Source organism: Mauremys mutica, chromosome 4 (assembly GCF_020497125.1).
Source record: "Mauremys mutica isolate MM-2020 ecotype Southern chromosome 4, ASM2049712v1, whole genome shotgun sequence".
In the NCBI taxonomy this organism is placed as follows: domain Eukaryota; kingdom Metazoa; phylum Chordata; order Testudines; family Geoemydidae; genus Mauremys; species Mauremys mutica.
In genome coordinates this window covers 103,658,079-103,678,633 of record NC_059075.1, presented here as the reverse complement: position 1 = coordinate 103,678,633, position 20,555 = coordinate 103,658,079, and the positions used below count along the sequence as shown (strand labels likewise).

Below are 20,555 nucleotides of genomic sequence, written 5' to 3'. Positions count from 1 at the left end.
TCAACCCTTGCCAGAAGGGAGTTGAAAGAGTCTATTGTGGTTATATAATGATGTCTGAGGAAAAAGGCCTGCTGCCAATAGAGTGGAAACCACCATTGGTGATATCAGTTAGAAAATCAGGTAAGGTACATACCAGATCTGATGCCTATTGTTGGCCTATTGCCCTCACGCCATGTGTGGGGAAAATCATGGACAAAATGAAACATGTAAGACTAGTGGGATACTTGAAGAAAAATGATGTAACTGAGGTACAAAGTGGTTTCAAAAAAGGAAGATGGACAGTAGAACATATAGTGAGACGAGAAACAGAGGCACCAAAAAAGCATAAGGGCTAAGACCTTTATGATAACTGTTTTCCTGGACACTGAACAAGCATATGACATGCTAGAGAGGGAAGGCCTCCTATATAAACTGGTCAAAACTAGAATAAAAGGGAGAATGTTTTGGAGGATAAGGGACCTCTTAAGTGACAAAACTATACAAGTGTCAGAGGGATAGCCATGTTAGTCTGGATCTGTAGGCTGGATCACACATGAGCTTTCGTGGGTGAATACCCACTTCGTCGGAAAGCTCATGCTCCAATACGTCTGTTAGTCTATAAGGTGCCACAAGACTCTTTGCTGCTTTTACAGAACTATACAAGTCAAACTGGGAACAGTGTTATCAAAAACCTACAAGCTTACAAATGGAACTCCATGAGGGTATATTATCAGCCCTGCCTTGTTTTCCATTATAATAAATAACTTTCCAGAAAGTGTGCAGACAGGAATAGGTATTTTCCTTTTCACAGATGACTGTGCCATATGGACTAACCAAAAATACTTTAAGTAGCATGGAAAAGACAAATGTAGCACTCCAGAGAATTTCCAAGTGGGGAAATGATTGGGGATTTAAATTCTCACTTGCACAAACAAAAGGAATGTTTTTAACCAGGGAGAAAATCTGGGAAAATTGGACTTATTTCTTTATCATGAAAAAATTCAGACAGTTCACAAGTTTATGTGCGTAAGAGAAGTGTTTTGATATATATTAACTCAGACAGGTCACATAGATAATAAAAAGTAAGATGAACTCACTTAAAAGTACAGCTGGAAACAAATGGGGTGCAAATAAGACGATACTGATGATGGTATATAAAGCATCGAGAAGACCAGTTTAGACGACAGAGCCCAAGCTTTTGGTTCAGCCACAAAAACAACGCTTGGGCCTGGAGCAATTCCAGGTTTCTAGGTTCTGAGACTGGCATGTGGCACAACGATAACACCAGTGTATGTGCTGCAAATAGCCACTGGAGAAGCACCCATAAATCTAATGATGAAACTATTACATCAAACCTTTTGGGCAAAAGGGAATAATGAAAATAGAAGTAAACAATGGATTTATGAGCTTGCTGAGAGTTTAGTAGACAAAATGATATAGATTGCCAGAGACTTCCCCATACTATCAGGGTCAAAAATGGGTAAAGAAGATATGTAAAAAAGAAAAATTAAGAGAACTAAAAAATGTTAGCCATGGGAAATCAAATTACAGCTGAACAGTTATTCCACCATTTGTAGATTTGGAGCTATATGAAAAAAACGAGGGAAAGGGGAAAAAAACATTATGACCAACGAAATTTCTGAATTTATTTATGAAAAATGGGGCCAGCTTTGCCAAGTCTATACAGATGGATCAAAAGATGACAGCACTGGTAGAGTGGGAACAGGCTTGTCTGTTCCTAGTCTTTGAATCCAGCAATCAAAAAGGCTATCAAATTAGGTGACCATTCTGATGGCTGAAGTAATGGGGATAAGGTTGGTACTAACCTGGATAAAAGATGTGCAACAAGCTGCAGCTGTAATTTTATCTGATTCCTTGTCAGGCACAATGATAATCAGAACAGGGACTTTGGAAAGCGGAAATGACATAATACATGAAATAATGTTCCTAACTACGGAAATAATGCAAGCAAGTAACAACAGCATGGATCCCGGGGCATATCAGAAGGCCTAGAAATGAGATGGCTGACAAAACAGCAAAACATGCTCTTAAAAAATTAGGAGAGGGATATTGAGATACCCTTAAGTAGACAAGAATTTAAAAGTGTGGCCAGGGAGGAGCGTGCAAAGGAATGGCAAGAACTATGGACCAAGAAAACAGAAAGACAAAGGTTCTATAATATATGCTCAAAAATCAAGGATAATACTATACTCCACAGTCACGACAGAAAAAGTGAAGTACAGACGCTCCCCAGGTTACGCAAACCCAATTTACGCAAATCTGCACTTACAGAAAGAGTTCCGTAAGCTAGAAATAGAAGGGTTTTGTTTTGTTTTTTGTTTCGGGTTTGTTTTTTTTGCGTAATTGTCGGATATATGTTTCTGACATGCAAAATTCGAGTTACACAAGGCGTTCCATAACGGAACGCTTGCATAAGTCAGGGAGCGTCTGTAGTCATTTTTAGAGTGTTAGCAGGTCATTGTGCCTTAAATGATAAGGTACATTTATTAACAAGACATAGACGGGCTGTGTAATCTGTACAAAAGCACAGAAACTGTTGATCATGTTCTATGGAAAAAAAGTTTCTTTATGAAACATTGAGTCTGCTTAGAATTAAAGATTTTTCTAAAGGGACTAGTGAGAATGTTAGGGAAATGGAATAGTACAAAAAAAACCCAAAACACCCTGGCTACGTTTCCTTAAGGAAACTAAACTGAGTGACTGGATGGGGCGGGGGGGAACTTGACTAAAAACAAATGAAGAAAGGGGCGGTCATAGTCTTGTACGATGAGGTTGCTGCACCAAAAAACAAGGAAGAAGGGGGACTGCCGGGTGAGAGAGCCTGCAGCCACCCTATGGGAACAGAGCGATGGTAAGGAGGAAGCAGCAGCCCTGAGATCCTAGTTATTGAGGAGCAGAAAAGACTGGCAAGCAGCTGGGGAGGTAGTAGCTACTGGGTTGCAGCAGGCTCTTGTGGTGTACAAGAGAAGGGTCAACTTAGAGAGGTTGTGGGGGAGATGGCCTGAGAAAGGCTGGATAGAAAGGAGCCCAAGGAAACAGCAGCAAGGAGTGGGACTGAGCATAGCCGCCAACTCCATGCAAAAAATTAGTGGGTGCTCTGCAGCCACTGGCAGCCAAGCTCCCCCACGCCGCGACCCACCTCCTCCTCCACCTCCTCCCCTGAGCGTGCCGCGTCCCTGCTCCTCTGCCTACCTATCAGTGCTTCCCGCCTTGCCAGAAGGGGGAGGAGCGGGAACGTGACGCGCTCAGGGGAGGAGGCGGGGAAGAGGCGGGGCTGGGGTGGGGATTTGGGGAAGGGGTTGGAATGAGGGTGGGGCAGGGGTGGGAGGGGCAGAGCAGGGGTGGAATCGGGGCAGGGCCGGGGGCAGAGTGGGTCAGGAAAAGAAGTCGGCGCCTATGGGACTGAGCAGACTTGACTGCTGGTTATAGTGTCCCTGGGCTGGAACCCAGTGTAGTGGGAGGGCCCAGGTTCCCCTGTCAGCCATTGGTAAGTTGGTATGAACTAGGAGATGGGCAAAAGGACATTGGAAAGCTTTAAGGAAAGGGTGTGAGGACCCAGGGCTTGGAGTTGGGGCCAAAGATCCTCTTGTGAGGAAACTGAACTGTTCTATGTTGAGCTTTGTATTACTCCGGAAGTAATCATGATGTGGCCAGAGGGCCAAGTTACAGGAAGAGAGACCAGACCAAGAGTGACCATTGGCTGGGGGTACCATACTGGGAGAGAGCCGTTATGCCACGGCTGGACATAAGGAGGTGCTCCTGCAGTGACAGAACCCCTTCCCAACTAATTAACTGAAGACAAAGTGGCATAGGTTCAAATCATCCCTAAGCAGGTTCCACTTGTGGCGTTTCCAACAGATTATTCCTCCAGCTGGGGGTGGGGAGTGGTGGGTTTGCTACCTCTATATGTGGGACAAAAAGGGGTTTCAGTCCCCAAATCCCAGGGTTCTTGTGAATATGCTGGAGACCAGGACCATCTGTGTGGAAGCCCTGTGTGTTCACGTTCCTACTCTGGTCTCTGGTCTTCTCCAACTACCCTACTTGCCATGAACCCCAGAATCCCCTCAGCCATCCACAAGGGGGTTCCACAGCTGAAAGGGCTCTGTGAAAAAGTTTGGGGTCTTTTTGAGTTGATTCTTTCTATGCAGGGTTGAACTACCACCATTCTGCCCCAACACACACATCCCTGATCCCACACCCATATGAGAAATGGAAGGAGGATGCCATACAGACAGTATTGCGGCCTTCTCACATCTCCTACTAGGCTTTCCATCCCCTGTGCCTGAGGGGGACAAGGTGATGGGTTGGACCATTGCTATTAGGAGGATTTGCAATTTTTCTCAGTTTGATATAAAACTCACTCAATGTGTGGTTCTGATATCCAGTCAAAGTGGGTATATCTCCAGTGCTGATAGAAAAATCTGTAAAGTAGGAAGAAATACCATATTATCTATAATAAATATACATTTATCAGCAGGGTAGTTAACATATCAGTAGGAAAACACACAATTATATACATTACAAAATTCTGTATGGTTCCATGGCATGCTTATAAATATGTTCTCATCCCCTGTTATTTAATACATCTGTTTTCACATTCACTGTCAGAGGACCTGATCCAAACTCCTCTGAACTCAACAGAAGCCTTTAAACTTACTTCACTTACTCATTTCACTTATTTTCTCTGATCATTAAAACAAGCCAAGTTTTGAGCATGAGTATCTTGAGAGGTTCTATCTCAATTTTAATAATATAACAGGCCATTTTCTCTCTAAAGCTAAGGAAGTGGATATAGTTAGTTCAGTGGATGATGCTGGGAGGGAAAGCTAAGGTTCAGAACTGAGTATCCTATGGCAGTGAATTCTACATTGATACTTATATAGAGACTCAAGCTTATTTAGGGTCAGATCCTGACTTTACTCACGCTGAGTGGTATCTTGGCGGCTGATTTTCAAGATATTTAGGTGCTTAAAGATGGATAGGCAACTTTACCTGCCTAAATATTTTTAAAATCTGGCCCTTCCTTCATTAGCCAGTTCCACTGAAATCAATGTGAGTATCTGTAGAGTAAGGTATTACCCAACCTAAAACTGGCCCTGTGATAGGGTGCACCTGGCCTTTGTGGCTCCCCACAGGACGCCACACTGCTCTGCTATACCCCGCAGCAAAGTGAAACAGAAAGGAGCAGCAAAGGTGGGTCCTCCAAGTCTGCCTAGAGAGGCTTCACGGAAGCAGCCAATCAGAGTCTAGCAGGCTCAGATAAAAGGAACTGCAGATCCTTAAAAGGTTAGTTCCTAGCTGGGATCAGAGGATAAGAGTGCTGTGCTCTTGAGGAAGAACCAGAGTTTGTTTCTTGCTGAATTTGCTTAAACTGGGTTTGCAGGGAGAGAGAGAGAGAACCTAAAATCCTTAGCCCTGAGGGCTAAAAGGGGCCAAGTAGGAAGAGGCCCCAGGAAGAAACAGCAACAAACTAAAATCAAGCAACGTGTAGCTGCTGTTTATAATGTCCATAGATTGGAACCGGGAGTGGGGGCCAGGCCTGGGTTTCCCCTACTGCCACAGTGGCAATAAAACCCCAAGAAGGGGACAGAACTTATGTGAGAGCCAGAACAAAGGGCTCAGAGCTAGGGCTGAACATCCTAGTAGGGGCAACAGGACCGTTCATTTATTGAACTCCTTACTACCCTGGAAGTGATTCATTTGGACTCAGTGACTCAGCCAGAGGGTCAAGTCCTGGAAAACCCACCAAGGTCAGCCAAGAGCTTGTAGGAGGCACAAGGTGAGAAAAGGACTGCAGTACCACACTCAGCTGCTAACAGGCACTCAAGAGGTGAGTGCCTCCCATTACAGGCCCTTAATTAAAAAATCCAACTTACCATCAAATTTCAATATAAACCTTTTCTCTGTGCAGGAGTTTGTTTCTGGATGAATAACCTCACATCTGAACATTTTTCCATTATCAGATGCATTAGTAGTAAATTGTGTTTTCAATGTAGAGAAACATAAACCATTTTTTCCAATTTGAGTATCTATGTTATGGTTGTCCTTAGGTAACTCTAACCAGTCTTTATACCATGCAACTTTTATATTTTCCGGCACAAAATCTGATATGGAAACTTCAAGACAGACAGTCTCGTTGACCTTGGGTGATGCGGGTGTTGCTCTAATCTCAGAAACAGCAGGAGACTTTGCTAAAAAGGAGGGATAGTTTTCCATTAGAAACACAGTGCAGTAAAACACTCCTGGACACTATCAATGGGATTAGCAAGAAAAGAAAATTAACCAGCAAAAGAGAAAATATTCACTTTTTTTTTTTATGGGACAGAGCACCTGGGCTTGATCCTGCACAAGGCCACGTGCACAGTACTCTGCCATATAAGCACAGGTTAAAAGTGCTAAGCAGAACAGAGAGAGCCAGGGAATCTGATCCTGCATCAATGAGTTCTGCCACTAAATCACTTCTCTCCAGTAGCAGGAGTAAGGCCAAAGAGTGGCATGTGCTGCTAAGCACTTCATTAGAATGATGAGGATTGTGATTGAATAAATGTGTCAGGAACACCCATCTGTAGGGCCCTACCAAATTCCCGGCCATGAAAAACACGTCACGGACTGTGAAATCTGGTCTTTTGTGTGCTTTTACCCTATACTATACAGATTTCATGGGGGAGACCAGTGTTCCTCAACTTAGAGGTACTTAGGGGAGTCGTAGTATTGCCACCCTTACTTCTGTGCTGCCTTCAGAGCTGGGTGGCTGGAGAGTGGCGGCTGTTGGCCAGATGCCCAGCTCTGAAGGCAGCGCCCTGCCAGTAGCAGCACAGAAATAAGGGTGCCAATACCATTGCATGCCACCCTTACCTCTGCCCTGCTGCTACCTTCAGAGCTGGGTGGCTGGAGAGCGGTGCCTGCTAACTGAGGGCCCTGCTCTGCAGGCTGCAGCACAGAAATAAGGGTGGCAAAACCATACACTACCATCCTTACTTCTGTGCTGCTGCTGGCAGCGGCTCTGCCTTCAGAGCTGGGATCCCAGCCAGCAACCACCACTCTCCAGCTGCCCAGCTCTGAAGGCAGCACTGCCACCAGCAGCAGACAGAAGTAAGGGTAGCAGTGCTGCAACCTCCCCTACAATAACCTTGCAAACCCCCCATACACACACACCTTTTTGAGTCAGGATCCCTACAATTGAAACACCATGAAATTTCAGATTTAAATAGCTGAAATCATGAAATTTACTATTTTAAAAATCCTATGGCCATGAAATTGACCAAAATGGAGCATGAATTTGGTAGGGCTCTACCCATCCGCAATCCAGGTCCCATTCCACTCAGAAAGGGGAGGTAGAGACTCTAAGGGTGTGTCTACCTTACAGTTAGAAACACGCAGCTGACCCATGTCAGCTGACTCAGGCTCATGGGGCTCAGGCTGTGGGACTGTAAAAGTGCAGTGTAGATCTTCAGACTTGGGCTGGATCCCAGGCTCCGGGACCCTCCTTTCTCACAGGGTCCCAGAGTCCAGGCTACAGCCCAAGTCCAAACATCTACATCGCAGCTTTACAGCCCAAGCCCCAAGAGCCTGAGTTAGCTGACACAGACCAGCTGCAGGTGTCTAACTGCAAAGTGACTAGGCCCATTTACAGACAAGATACATGTTAGGAGAGACTTGAAAGAAAGGGGTGTCTCTTTATTTGTAACACATTTTCTAGGGGGAGGAAACCCAAATCTTTCTGAAACTTGGCATTTTAAATGGCTAGTAAAAGACAGACAAACCTTGGGTTTAATTTCAGCCTGGGTTAATCCTAATTTCTGCCAACATGAACCAATGCACAAGGTCCCAGAGGCAAAAAGTCCCTCAAGGTGGGGTGGTCTGGAGGGAGAGTTCTATGGACTGCTGCTACACCAAAAGTAGCCAGCAGTGGGGTATGGTCAACGGGGCAGACTAACAAAGGTCTTCAGGTGCTCAATGATGTAGATAAATGCTTAGCTGGATTTATGAATGGGTCTGGCAGGTTAAGTGCCCAACTCCCACTGAAAAGCCATTGGAATTAGGCACTGATATCATATAGGTGCTTTTTGTTGATCTTACTAGGTTCCTATCTGCACCTTTAGGCACATATCTACCTTTGAAACTCTGGCCCTAGATCTTTTCAGCAGATTCCATCTATGGGACTCCTGACTGGAGCCTAAACTGCCCCTGGCAAAACACAAATAGGGAGAGCAATAGTCAGGTGAATCTCATTGTTGCTAGAGGGTATAATTTACACCCTCCAGCACCATGGTTGGTGGATCTGGCCCTCTAGCAGAAAAACAAAAATACATTTTTCCTCATGTTCTAGAAAACTCATTGCTCTATCATAGACCCACAGACTTGTTAAACATACCTGGAAGTTTTAGATACACATTTTTTGTAATGGGCTTTGTCAGAGTCTTGTGCATCACCATTATACCAATCTTTCTGCCATAATCTCGAGCAGAGGGTATTAGCTGAAGAGCAGAAGATGTGCAGAAAAGGCCCCTTGTATCCTGCTTTGGCTCGTGTATTGATGAACCCTTCTTGATTTCATCGTTCTCCTGGAACCACCGGACTTGAATAACGTTGGGATAGAAATCCATGATTTTGCAGGTCAGAGAAAGGGGTTTTCCATACTCTGCATCATTTGGACTAAGAACAATACTTGTAATTCTTGGGAAACCTGCAAAAAGTGTTGAAATATATTTTATCTGCATAAACAAAATTAATATTCAAGAAGGTACTACTATTGTTTGTGTTAATGTTAAATATAGACAAAGTAGAATGTGAAGTTGGTAGCTACTGGGTCTGATACACAGGAAGTAACCAAAGGCTCAGGGTTAAGGAATTGACTGTGCTTTTGGTAGTTTAAACATATTACAAGAATAACTTTGCACCCCCCCATAAATACATGTGTATAATTGGCCAAGGGAAGTGAAGTCCTACACTCAATTTGATGACATTTCTCTGTTTTTATCTGGATTTAATGCAAGAACTCTTAAATGATGCATCTGCTTAATTCCAAAATTTCAGGAAATGTTATAGACATCGGTGGGCAGAATGCTCTAGATTTTGGTGAAAAATGGAAAATCAGAAAGTGGGATGCATGAAGATGAGCGCTAGCGTCTGCTTAGAATAGACAACAGCTTCAACCACTTATCTAATTGTCTATAGATCCTACAAGCAGTTGATGGCACTCATTAACACATTCCAATCCAGCCTAACTCCCTCCCACCATCTAAGCTCTGCCCATCTTCCCAATAAAGTTTAATATGGTGACACCCTGAATGACTTATCTCCCAGAGAGAAGGGGAGAACCAAAAACAAACATAAAAATAGTGAGGGGGGAATAGAGTGGTACCCAGAGCCCTGGCATGGGCTGGAAGAGGGGAGTAGGGAGCATGGAGAATGAGAGTGCACCCAAAGCCTCTAGAATGGGAAAATGGGGGAGCACATAGAGATCTTACCATGGGGGAGGGCTAATGGAGGGAGAAAACAGAAACCCTGGCATGGAGGAAGAACGGAGAACAATGGTATGGGCCTCGGGGGGCGGGGGGGCGGAGAGGGGACACAGACCCCTGTCATAAGAGACGGTGTGAGGGTGCAGGGAGTCCCTGCAAGAGGGGGATGGGAGGGTGGCATACAGGGAGCTTGTGGTGGAGAATGGAGGGATGAAGGGGGCCCCTGGTGTGTGCAATGAGCTTGGCCTACAAAAGCTATAAAGTTTGACTCCCTAATTCAGTGTTTCCCAAACTTGGGACGCTGCTTGTGCAGGGCAAACCCCTGGCAGGCCAGAGTAGTTTGTTTACCTGCCGCGTCCACTGGTTCGGCCGATTGCAGCTCCCACTGGCCGTGGTTCACTGCTCCAGGCCAATAGGAGCTGCGGGAAGCAGCGGCCTGTATGTCCCTTGGCCTGTGCCACTTCCAGCAGCCCCCAGCTCCGGAGCAGCGAACCACAGCCAGTGGCAGCCGCAATCAGCCAAACCTGTGGACGCCCAAACCAGCCCGGCCCGCCAGGGGCTTTCCCTGCACAAGCGGCGTCCCAAATTTGGGAAACACTGCGCTAGTTTATATACCTCTCAGTAACTGTTCAGCTACAGAGTTTTTCTAAAAAAATAGTTCCTTCTTTGCTTTTTGGTAGAGATCCCAAGAAGTTACTTCATACTTCTAGTCTTCAAAAAGACAGAGAGGGAAATGTTCCATAACACCTAAGAGTACTTGTTTTCTCGTTGTTGAGATTGAGCTTGAGATTGTTAAATTTGCCTAAAGGATTTGGACACCTGGTTCCCATTAAAGTTAATGGCAATGAGGTATCCAAATCCTCTCAGTGGTTTTGAAATTCTCAACCTAAATCTTTCTTTATGGAGTATTTTTCCCTACCTTGCATACACTGGCTTGTTATTGCAGGGTTGCTTGTCAGAAATCTGTTGGCTATTGACACTGGGACAAGTAAGTGTTTTACTTGATTAAAATACTCTCTGTTCTCCCCTTTACATACAAGGGGAAGGGAGCTGAATCTTGCGGAGCCAGACTGGGTGGTGAAGAGGGTAGGAGCAGCATTTTCACTGCATGCTCACTCCTTTTCCTCACACCACACCTCAACTCTGTGGGGGCAGGGTCTGTGGCCAGGGGGGAGCTGTGCTATGGCTGGAATAGCCAGGGGAGAAGATGCACCACACAGTATTCCTCCTGAGTCACTAATCAGATATCTCCAGGAGAGTTAATGCTGGTCCAACATCAACATCTGCTCTAGGCCTGTGCCCTTCCCATATAATGTAAAGAAGACTAAAGGAGAAAGCAGGAGTACCTTGCACAAAGAACAGACAATTAAATAGTCACCTTTTAACATCAGGGGATAGGACTTCTTTGTAGTTCTGTTGCAATGGATGACTTCAATAGTGAACTCTACTGCATGGTCCTCAGGTTCAGGTGTAAATGTCACTTGGCTTTCTCTGTGGTACAGATTTGTTGCATTATCAAGCTGAGGGTCCTGGGTTTTAATTGCAGCCTTGGTGAGTTCTTCAAAGCCTCTCATCCAGCGCACCTGACACTGTGCTGGGTGGTAATCTGTCACCTGGCAAGATAATGTGATGGCCTCCCCACTCTCAGGGATACTGGGCTCACATACAATATTTGAGACTTTTGGAGTAAATACTGCAAATAAAACAACAAATAAGGCAAAGGTAGAATGATTAGGCAGTTGAGAGAAAACAGAAACAAAAGTACAGACCTTCTGCTGTGTTTCTATTAATTAGAAATTCACAGTAGTGCTCCCAATGACAGCAAAGATCTTAACAGCTGTATGTGAGCAACAGGAGAGGAAGGAGGAAAATAGGAATGAAAATGGAAATAAAACAATGGGGAAGAGGTAGAGACTCTAAATGATACAATTCTGTAAAAAATAGCACATCCTGTCTGACAGAAAGAGAAGTGTTACATCTATGAACGTCTGTTACATTATTTGATGTCTTATTATATATATAAATATAAAGGGCTGTAGATAAATTGCAGTTAACTCACGGGATTAACTCAAAAAATTAATCATGGTTAATCACAGTTTTAATCATACTGCTAAACAATAGAATACCAATTTAAATTTATTAAGTATTTTGGATGTTTTTCTACATTTTCATATTGTATTATGTGTTATAATTGAAACCAAAGTGTATATTATTTATTATAAATATTTTCACTGTAAAAATGATAAACCAAAGAAATAGTATTTTTCAATTCAATTCACGTCATACAAATACTGTAGTGCAATCTCTTTGTCATGAAAGTGCAACTTACAAATGTAGATTTTTTTTTTTACATAACTGCACTCAAAAACAAAACACTGTAAAACTTCAGAGCCTACAAGTCCACTTAGTCCACTAAGACAAACAAGTTAGTTTACATTTACAGGCGATAATGCTGCCCTCTTCTTATTTACAATGTCACCAGAAAATGAGAACAAGGCATTTGCATGGCACTTTTGTAGCCAGCATTGCAAGGTATTTACATGCCAGATATGCTAAACTTTCGTATGCCCCTTCATGGTTTGGCCACCATTCCAGAGGACATGCTTCCATGCTGATGACGCTTGTTAATAAAAAATGCATTTATTAAATTTTGTGACTGAACTCCTTGGGGGAGAATTGTATATCCCTTGCTCTGTTTTACCTGCATTCTGCCATATATTTCATGTTATAGTAGTCTCGGATGATGACCCAGCACGTTGTTCATTTTAAGAACACTTTCACTGCAGATATGACAAAATGCAAAGAAGGTACCAATGTGAGATTTCTAAAGATATCTACAGCACTCGACCCAAGGTTTAAGAATCTGAAGTGCCTTCCAAAAACTTAGAGGGACAAGGTGTGGAGCATGCCTTCAGAAGTCTTAAAAGAGCAACACTCCAATGTGGAAACTACAGAACCTGAACCACCAAAAAAGAAAATCAACCTTCTGCTAGTGGCATCTGACTCAGATAATGAAAATGAACATACATTGGTCTATTCTGCTACACAGCAGAACCTGTCATAAGCATAGACACGTCTCCTGGAATGGTGGTTGAAACATGAAGGGACATATGAATCTTTAGCACATCTTGCACATAAATATCTTGCAACACTGGCTGCAACACTGGCTACAACAGTGCCATGAGAATGCCTGTTCTCACTTGCACGTGACACTGTAAACAAGAAACGGGCAGCACTATCTCCTGCAAATGTAAACAAACTTGTTTGTCTGAGCATTTGGCTGAACAAGAAGTAGGACTGAGTGGACTTGCAGGCTCTAAAGTTTTACATTGTTTTATTTTTTAATGCAGTTTTTTTACATAATTCTACATTTGTAAGTTCAACTTTCATGATAAAGAGATTGCACTACAGTACTTGTATTAGGTGAACAGAAAAATACTATTTTTGTTACAGTGCAAATACTTGTAATCAAAAATAAATATAAAGTGAGCACTGTACACTTTGTATTCTGTGTTGTAATTGAAATAAATATATTTGAAAATGTAGAAAACATCCAAAATAGTTAAATTAATGGTATTCTATTATTATTAAACAGCACAATTAATCACATGATTAATTTTTTAATCACTTGGAAGCCCTAATATATATAGAGAGAGCAGGGGTGGCTCCAGGCCCCAGTACGCCAAACGCGTGCTTGGGGAGGCAAGCTGCGGGGGTCGCTCTGCTGGCACGGAGAGGGCAGCAGGCAGGCTGCCCTCGGCGGCTAGCCTGCGGAGGGTCCGCTGGTCCCACGGCTTCGGAGGACCTCCCACGTGCCTGCGAGAAGTCCTCTGAAGCCGCGGGACCAGCGGACCATCCGCAGGCAAGCCACAGAAGGCAGCCTGCCTGCCATGCTTGGGGCGGCAAAATTCCTAGAGCCGCCCCTGATAGAGAGAGAGAGAGAGAGAGAGATTTCCCAGAGGAATGATTCAGAAAGTAAAACATGCCACATTTCTGTACAGTAGTTTACAAATGTCCCCAACCTCCTTGAGAACTGAAACTTTGCATGTGCAGGCATCAGTCTGGGATCAGAAAAGAAACATTGGTAACTTGAACCAAGCACAGGATTTTTAAAGAAAACTCTAGGGGAGGAATTTGTTCTTGGTTTTCTTTTATAGATAGTAAAAGTATAAAACATGATTCTGTACTTACCCACTCATTTTCTAGTCAGGCAAAACCTGCAGTGATTTCAAAGAGTATTTTGTTTGCATAAGGAGTGTAAGATCTGGCCTAGAGATAGAACAGGGAGGCCTTGTCTTCACTAAGAAAAAATGTGGTTTGTTTGGGTTTTTACATGTTTAAAAATCCATATTTCAATATGTGTTAGCTCACTGAGGTGACACCGAAGCTCCTACTTATTACAATTGCAACGGTCTTTCCTACCATAGGATTTTAACGTGTCTGTTAATGTGTAAAAATACACCCCTTTTCCTACTGGGGATGTTGCCTTTTGATAAAATTCACCCATGCAAAGATCTAGCAGCTCTAGACCTATGCAGCAATTAAATCCACAAAATGTGGCTTTGATGGTGCCCAAGCCTTCTGCTGGCCCTTTGTGGAGGGCTGTATTTCACCTTTTAAAAGGGAGCACCTGAGTACTGCAGAAAGTGACCCAGAGATCGATAATTTTTCCTTTAAAAGCAGTGTGTGTGTTATGGTGATGGTCGTTATAGTTTTCATTCTACTAATAAAATAGTATTTTGAGAATTAACTTACTCAAATTTTCCAGCTTCCAAGAAGATTCTTTATATTGGTGTGAGCCTTTAAGGTTAGCTTTGCATATGAATCTCCTTCCAATATCCTTAACTCCAAGATGTAATATTAAGCTACTGGTGCAGAAGAGAAGTCCATCTGGTCCCCTCGTCACATCACTAATGAAGGGTTTCTCTGGCAATTGAACATCATCTTTATACCAAGCCAATTCAATTGTTTCAGGGAAAAAAGAATGAATTCTGCAAGTCAAAGTTATAGGCTCATCTGGTCTCGGCACATCTGTAGAACACAGGATTGGATCCAGCACTGGCACGGCTAGAAAGGAAAACAATCAGATTTGTGCATTTAACAAGAATCAGCTTTTTAAAATGTGATAATCAGCACATGACCAGTTCTGTAAGGTACTGAGCGCCATCTGCTCCCATAGAAATCAATGGGATTTGGGGCTGCTGAGCATCTTGCAGGAGGCCTTATGTCTAGATTCTTCTACCACATCCATCTCATTTGCAATCTTAAGACTTAGCACTCAACATACATGAGTGTCAGTTCACGCAAATAAAATATTACACAGTGGGCCAAATAAAATACTGAGCTCAGGTACACATAAGGGTTAACTTAAAAAACTAAAATCACAAAATAAAAGGTTAAATTCAAGCTTCTCTCTCTGCAGACGTCTACATGTGTTTGCAAGTGAGATTTTCTGATATTTATTCAGGAGAAATCTACCCCACTGCCCACAAGAAGAATCCCTTTGGACATCTATCAATATTATATACTGAACAGAAAGCAGACTTACATACTACTACCTCTAACTTTAGGCAGAAAGTTGCTTCATTAATGCATTGTATGTAGAGCTAGACACTAACACAGCTGTTCTACTAAGCAGTCAGTCAGTTTGAGAAAGCAAAACTAGCTGTCATCTCAGTTCTAGACCCAAAATATAAATTTCAGGAGCAGATACAAAAGATCGATTAACCTATAAAGAGCTTGAAATCAAGAACACACTTTCAATGTCCAGGGGAAGAAAATAATTCTCAATCTACATGTAACAGTTGCCATTCCAATACTGAAAATGTGATGCCAAGACAACAAATCTATCTTAAGCAGCTACACTCACCCATGTTGTCAATGACACAGTAGAAAAGTTCTGTGCTTTGGGGTCAAGTTCAATATACAGTTAGTCCCTGGTTTTAAATGAGAGTTGGTAGATCTGGATCCTATTCCAATTAAGGAAGCCCATTTAATTTTAACATGCCACAGACCATGCTTTCTTTGGGCCATGATGCAGAGGCCAACGTGCTAGCAAGGCATCTGTAATTGCTTCTTGACTCTATGTATATCTCAAGTGTAACCTTTAAGTTCTCCAATGCAAAATCTACATGATACTTTCTGTAAAAGCAGCAAAGAGTCCTGTGGCATCTTATAGACTAACAGAGATAGGAGCATGAGCTTTCGTGGGTGAATACCCACTTCGTCGGATACATGTCATGATACTTTCTGAATACTTAGAAGGGTCTGTTATTCATAAGCATCCATGTTTCCAAGCATTCCAAATGAAAACTAGGGAAACATCCTAGTGGTTTTTGTGACTTTACTAGTTCTTGGAAAAATATGAGAAGACACTTAAGAATTCAGTACTGAGATACTAACATTACCACATAGTAGGACATAATATGTTACCAACAGCAATGCCAAGTAAGGGTAAGTAATGCCAAAGATCTTCAAGCAAAGGGAATCTGGGGCAAAATTATTCAAGATAGCTAAGTCCAAAGCTGATAGCAAAGAATTACAGGGGGATCCCAAAAAACTAGGTCACTGGATGAAAAAACGGCAGATGATATTCAACATTGAAAAGTACAAAGTAATGCATGTTGTAAAAAATGATAGGGTCTAAACTAACTCTTACCACTGAGTAAAGAGATCTTGGAGTCGTCATGGATAGCTCTCTGAAAACTTCAGCTCAATACACAGCAGTGAGCAAAAAAACTAACAGAATGTTAGGAACTACCAGGAAAGGGATAGAAAATATCATAATGCCACTATATTGATCCATATTGTGCCTGCTCCTTGAATACTGTGTCCAGTTCTGGTTGCCCCATCTCAAAAAGGAGACAGTGGAATTGGAAAAAGTTCAGAGAATGGCAACAAAGATTATCAGAGGGATGGAATAGCTTCCACACAAAGAGAGACTAAAAAGATTAGGGCTGTTCAGATTCAAAAAGAGACAATTAAGGAGGAATCTGATAGAGATCTATACAATTTTGAAGGGTGTGGGAAAAAATGAACAGGAAAGTGTTATTTACCCTGTCCCACAATACAAAAACCAGGGGTCACCCGATGAACTTAACAGTCAGCAAGTTTAATTCATGCAAGAGGAAGTACTGTTTCAGTCAACACATGGTTTACCTGTGGAACTCACTGGTCTGGGATGCTGTGGTGGCCAAACAGTATAACTGTGTTCAAAAAAGAACTAGTTAAGTTCACAGAGAGTAGGTCCATTAATGACTACTAGCCAAGATGGTCAGGGACATAACCCCATGTCTTGGGTGTCACTAAACATCTGACTGTGTGGGAGGGGAAGACAGGTGGATCACTCAAGTATTACCCTGTTCTGTTCGCTCCGCCTGAAGCTCTGGTACTGACCACTGTTGGAGACAGGATACTGAGCGGGCTTAACCATTGGTCTGACTCAGTATTGTGCAGTTCTTATGGTCTTAATTCAGACAGTAACTGAACTTGAAGAAACTAAACTTTGCGTACTGCAAAGCACTTTGCTTACCTATGACCTTCAATTCTGTTATTTCGATAGCAGGATGTTGCGGAAGGGCCTCGTGCGTAATTTCAAGAGAAAGCTCTGCCTTGTTTAGCTCATGCACATTTGGAGATATATGAATGATGCATGGAACTTCAAAAGTGCCATTATCTAGTGACTTCAAATATATCTGAAACTGAAAATTCTTTGACGTAGACAGGAGAGCAGCACTTTCCTCATCTCGTTGGATGACATCCTTTTCACTGTTCCAACAGTAAATTGTCTCCTTTTGTTCTTGTTGATACTTTTTCAGAAAAAAAGCTACAGTTATAGGTTTTGGACGAAAGCCAGAAAATTGACAATGCAAAGAAGTGTCTTCTAAGTGCTTCATTTCCACATTCCCTATGAATGCAATTATTGTTGGTGGAACTGCAATAAAATATATAAGTTAATTGCACAATGCACCATGTTGTGAAAAATGACAAACTAAAAAATGAAGTGCAATTTTTCTACCTCTGCTACATAAAAGTTACACTGTATTTCTGTACGCTAAAGCATTGTGCTTATCAACATGAACTATCTTTACCAATGCTGTATTTTTTTAATATACCATATGGTTGAATTCAGGGGCGGCTCTAGGAATCTGGCCGCCCCAAGCACGGCGGCATGCTGCAGGGGGCGCGCTTCCGGTCGCCGGTCCTGCGGCTCCGGGGGACCTCTTGCAGACGTGCCTGCGGAGGGTCCGCTGGTCCCGCGGCTCCGGTGGAGCTTCCGCAGGCATGCCTGCGGGAGGTCCACCTGAGCTGCGGGACCAGCGGACCCTCCGCAGTCATGCCTGCGGGAGGTCCGCTGGTCCCGCGGCTCCGATGGACTTCCCACAGGCATGACTGCGGAAGGTCCGCCGGAGCCATCTGCCGCCCTGCCGGCAAAATGCTGCCCCAAGCGCACGCTTGGCGCGCTGGGGTCTGGAGCCGGCCCTGGTTGAATTCCCTTGATTCAAATGCCCCAATCATTGTTTCTTCTCCACAGTCCTTGGCAGATAAGTGACTATATGGTCAGATACATATAGTCCTCAAATTTTCAGTCTTTCACATGAATCTTTCTCAATAAAGGGGTGATCTGAGCAAGGGTTTCATCTCGCTTTTTATGTATCTGTATTTTTTCTGTACAGTTAGTACTAAAAAAATAGATCATATTGTTAAAAGTTATCACTTTAAGTTAGTTCCAGTTACTACTGATGCTGTGTTGTATGGAAGAATTCAGAATGACAGTCTCACCTACTAAACCAATAAAAGGCAACTTTAAGAGCAAATCCTTTTGTGACAGTATATGAAAGCAGAGCATTTCTTACCAAGCCTGTCACTTCTCCTATTTAATATCTACCATGTTCCAATTTGTTTAAAATGTTCTAGTAAAATACAAAATGATCCCAATTTTTTTCCCAAAGGGCTTCAGAGGCATCTGAAGGATTCAGTGAAAATGGGGGGCTGGATAAGCAGGGGAAGAAAAGCAATGGTGTGTACTGCTTTTGGGACATTTGACTAACCTTCACTTAACTGCTGGGCAGCTACAGAGCATGGTGATGTACTGATTCTTGTAAGTTTGTCCACTAGCATTACTTCTTGTGAATATTTGAATTCTAAGTCTATTAGTTGCCATTAATATATCATTAGCACAGTGCACTTTTAAAACTACTTACTTTTCTTAAAACATTTATCGTACACGAAAACTCCCAAACCAAGCACAAGAATACAGGCTATTATTGTTCCAACGACCACTCCAATTAAAATGCTCGAATCGGACCTGGGGGCTGTGAATGGGAAAAAAAAATCTGATAATCCTAAACTTGCTCAAATCAAAGAATTTAGTGAAACAATCTAGTCCTGCATTTCCTTGTTGAATATTTGTAATGTCACAGATAAGTTAATGTAGGCCTAAAATTATTACCCATTGAACTACTAAAGAGACCAGAGAATAACTGCCAGGTATGTTTTGTTGGATCAGATCAGAGCTTCCAAAGGCCATAATAAGAGACCACTAAGAGTACTAAAATGCCCACTTAAAACATTACATATTTGCAAACCTTCAAGGATGAAGACCACAAAAATGTGTTGCAATGTATTGTAGAGTCAAAACCAGCCTTTTGTTAAAGACAAGTCTTGATCAACTCAATAAGCTCAGAGAGGCACAAAAATGTTGTTAGCCCGACCTACCACCAAAAATACACGCCACTAAGATGGTGCACCTGGAACAGCTCTGATATCTAAAGGTGTCAGTGGCACCAACATATTTCAACCTCTTCTTTTTGTAGACTGGCTCTCCTTGGCTGCTCTGCCACTCCTCCCACTCCCAAAGTTGTTTCTTTGAGTGTCATTGAATGGACAGTTCTCCTGCCCTGCTGTCTCTCCTAAGTGACATCTGGTATCACTGCACCCCAGGGATAGCAAAAGGTTGACATGGTTTAAATTCATTCAAAAGAGGTCTAGACCAGGAGTTGGCAACCTTTCAGTGGTGGTGTGCCAAGTCTTCATTTAGTCACTCAAATTTAAGGTTTCGTGTGCCGGTAATACATTTTAACATTTTTAGAAGGCCTTTTTCTATAAGTCTATAATATATAATTAAACTATTGTTGTATGTAAAGTAAATAAGGTTTTTAAAACGTTTAAGAAGCTTCCTTTAAAATTAAATTAAAATGAAGAGCCCCAGGGACTGGTGGCCAGGACCTGGGCAGTGTGAGTGCCATTGAAAATCAGATCACGTGCCGCCTTCGGCACGCGTGCCATAGGTTGCCTACCCCTGGTCTAGACATAGCATTCTGGAACACATGACATATCAAAAGAAAAGAGATAAGATCCTAAAGGGGATGGTTACCTGTGACAGTTAAAATGCTATTGAGAAGTAACTCAGCAGGAAATGTTTTGTGACTCACAATACATCTATAGACATTTCCATTATCTTGCAAAGACGGTTGCAGCCTTAATTTACTAGTGACATTAAATGTGCCATCTTCATTTTCTACAGAGGCTCCTGTGCAGATATCCTCTGCTGTTACGCTACTGTCCTGGTTATTCTTTGAAATCTTCATCCAGTTAATGTCAACTAAATTTGGATAGAACTTATTGATTTCACATGACAGAGTCTTCTCCTTGTCACTTTCTATTGTAACTTCTTTTGGAGACAGGCTGACAGTTGGTTGAGCTGTACGGAGAAAAAAGTTAGACTACGTTAGATTATAATCATAGCTATGGTGACACCTTAATAATGTTAGTTTTGTTATGACACACACATTACCTAAATGTCTGATATGTTCAATGTTTAATTTTTTTCCCCTAATCGTGTCATCTTTCTCCAGAAATATGACTGCAGTAGGGAATATAACTTGGATGATAAACAGCACTAATGTTCATTGGGACCTTGGTGGTTTTGTTATTCTCTGCTCTTTCTAAATATATATATATGTATATATATATATGTAGAGAGAATAATAGTGTCTCAGATTTAGAGCATTTCAGACTAGTGGAAATGCCACTGCAAATCTAAGGTTTGGATAATGAAAACCTTATCTGGCTAGAACCTTAATGATTATG

General features: G+C 42.5%; 2 protein-coding genes across 2 annotated transcripts in view; one reads left to right on the top strand and one right to left on the bottom strand.

Moving 5' to 3' along the window:
* The window catches only part of LOC123370462, a 43,029-nt gene that overhangs the window by 5,892 nt on the left and 16,582 nt on the right, over window positions 1-20,555 (bottom strand). The window contains exons 3-10 of the mRNA XM_045017054.1: window positions 19,840-20,166; window positions 18,668-18,778; window positions 16,996-17,397; window positions 14,220-14,531; window positions 10,843-11,157; window positions 8,375-8,686; window positions 5,877-6,191; window positions 4,362-4,421 (exon numbers count right to left, since the gene is read on the bottom strand). Of these exons, the coding sequence (XP_044872989.1) occupies window positions 4,362-4,421; window positions 5,877-6,191; window positions 8,375-8,686; window positions 10,843-11,157; window positions 14,220-14,531; window positions 16,996-17,397; window positions 18,668-18,778; window positions 19,840-20,166 (2,154 nt within the window). The remainder of the gene's footprint in view (window positions 1-4,361; window positions 4,422-5,876; window positions 6,192-8,374; window positions 8,687-10,842; window positions 11,158-14,219; window positions 14,532-16,995; window positions 17,398-18,667; window positions 18,779-19,839; window positions 20,167-20,555) is intronic.
* Window positions 1-20,555, top strand: part of LOC123370463 (serine/threonine-protein phosphatase 6 regulatory subunit 3-like) — a 62,317-nt gene that overhangs the window by 36,664 nt on the left and 5,098 nt on the right. The window lies entirely within an intron of this gene.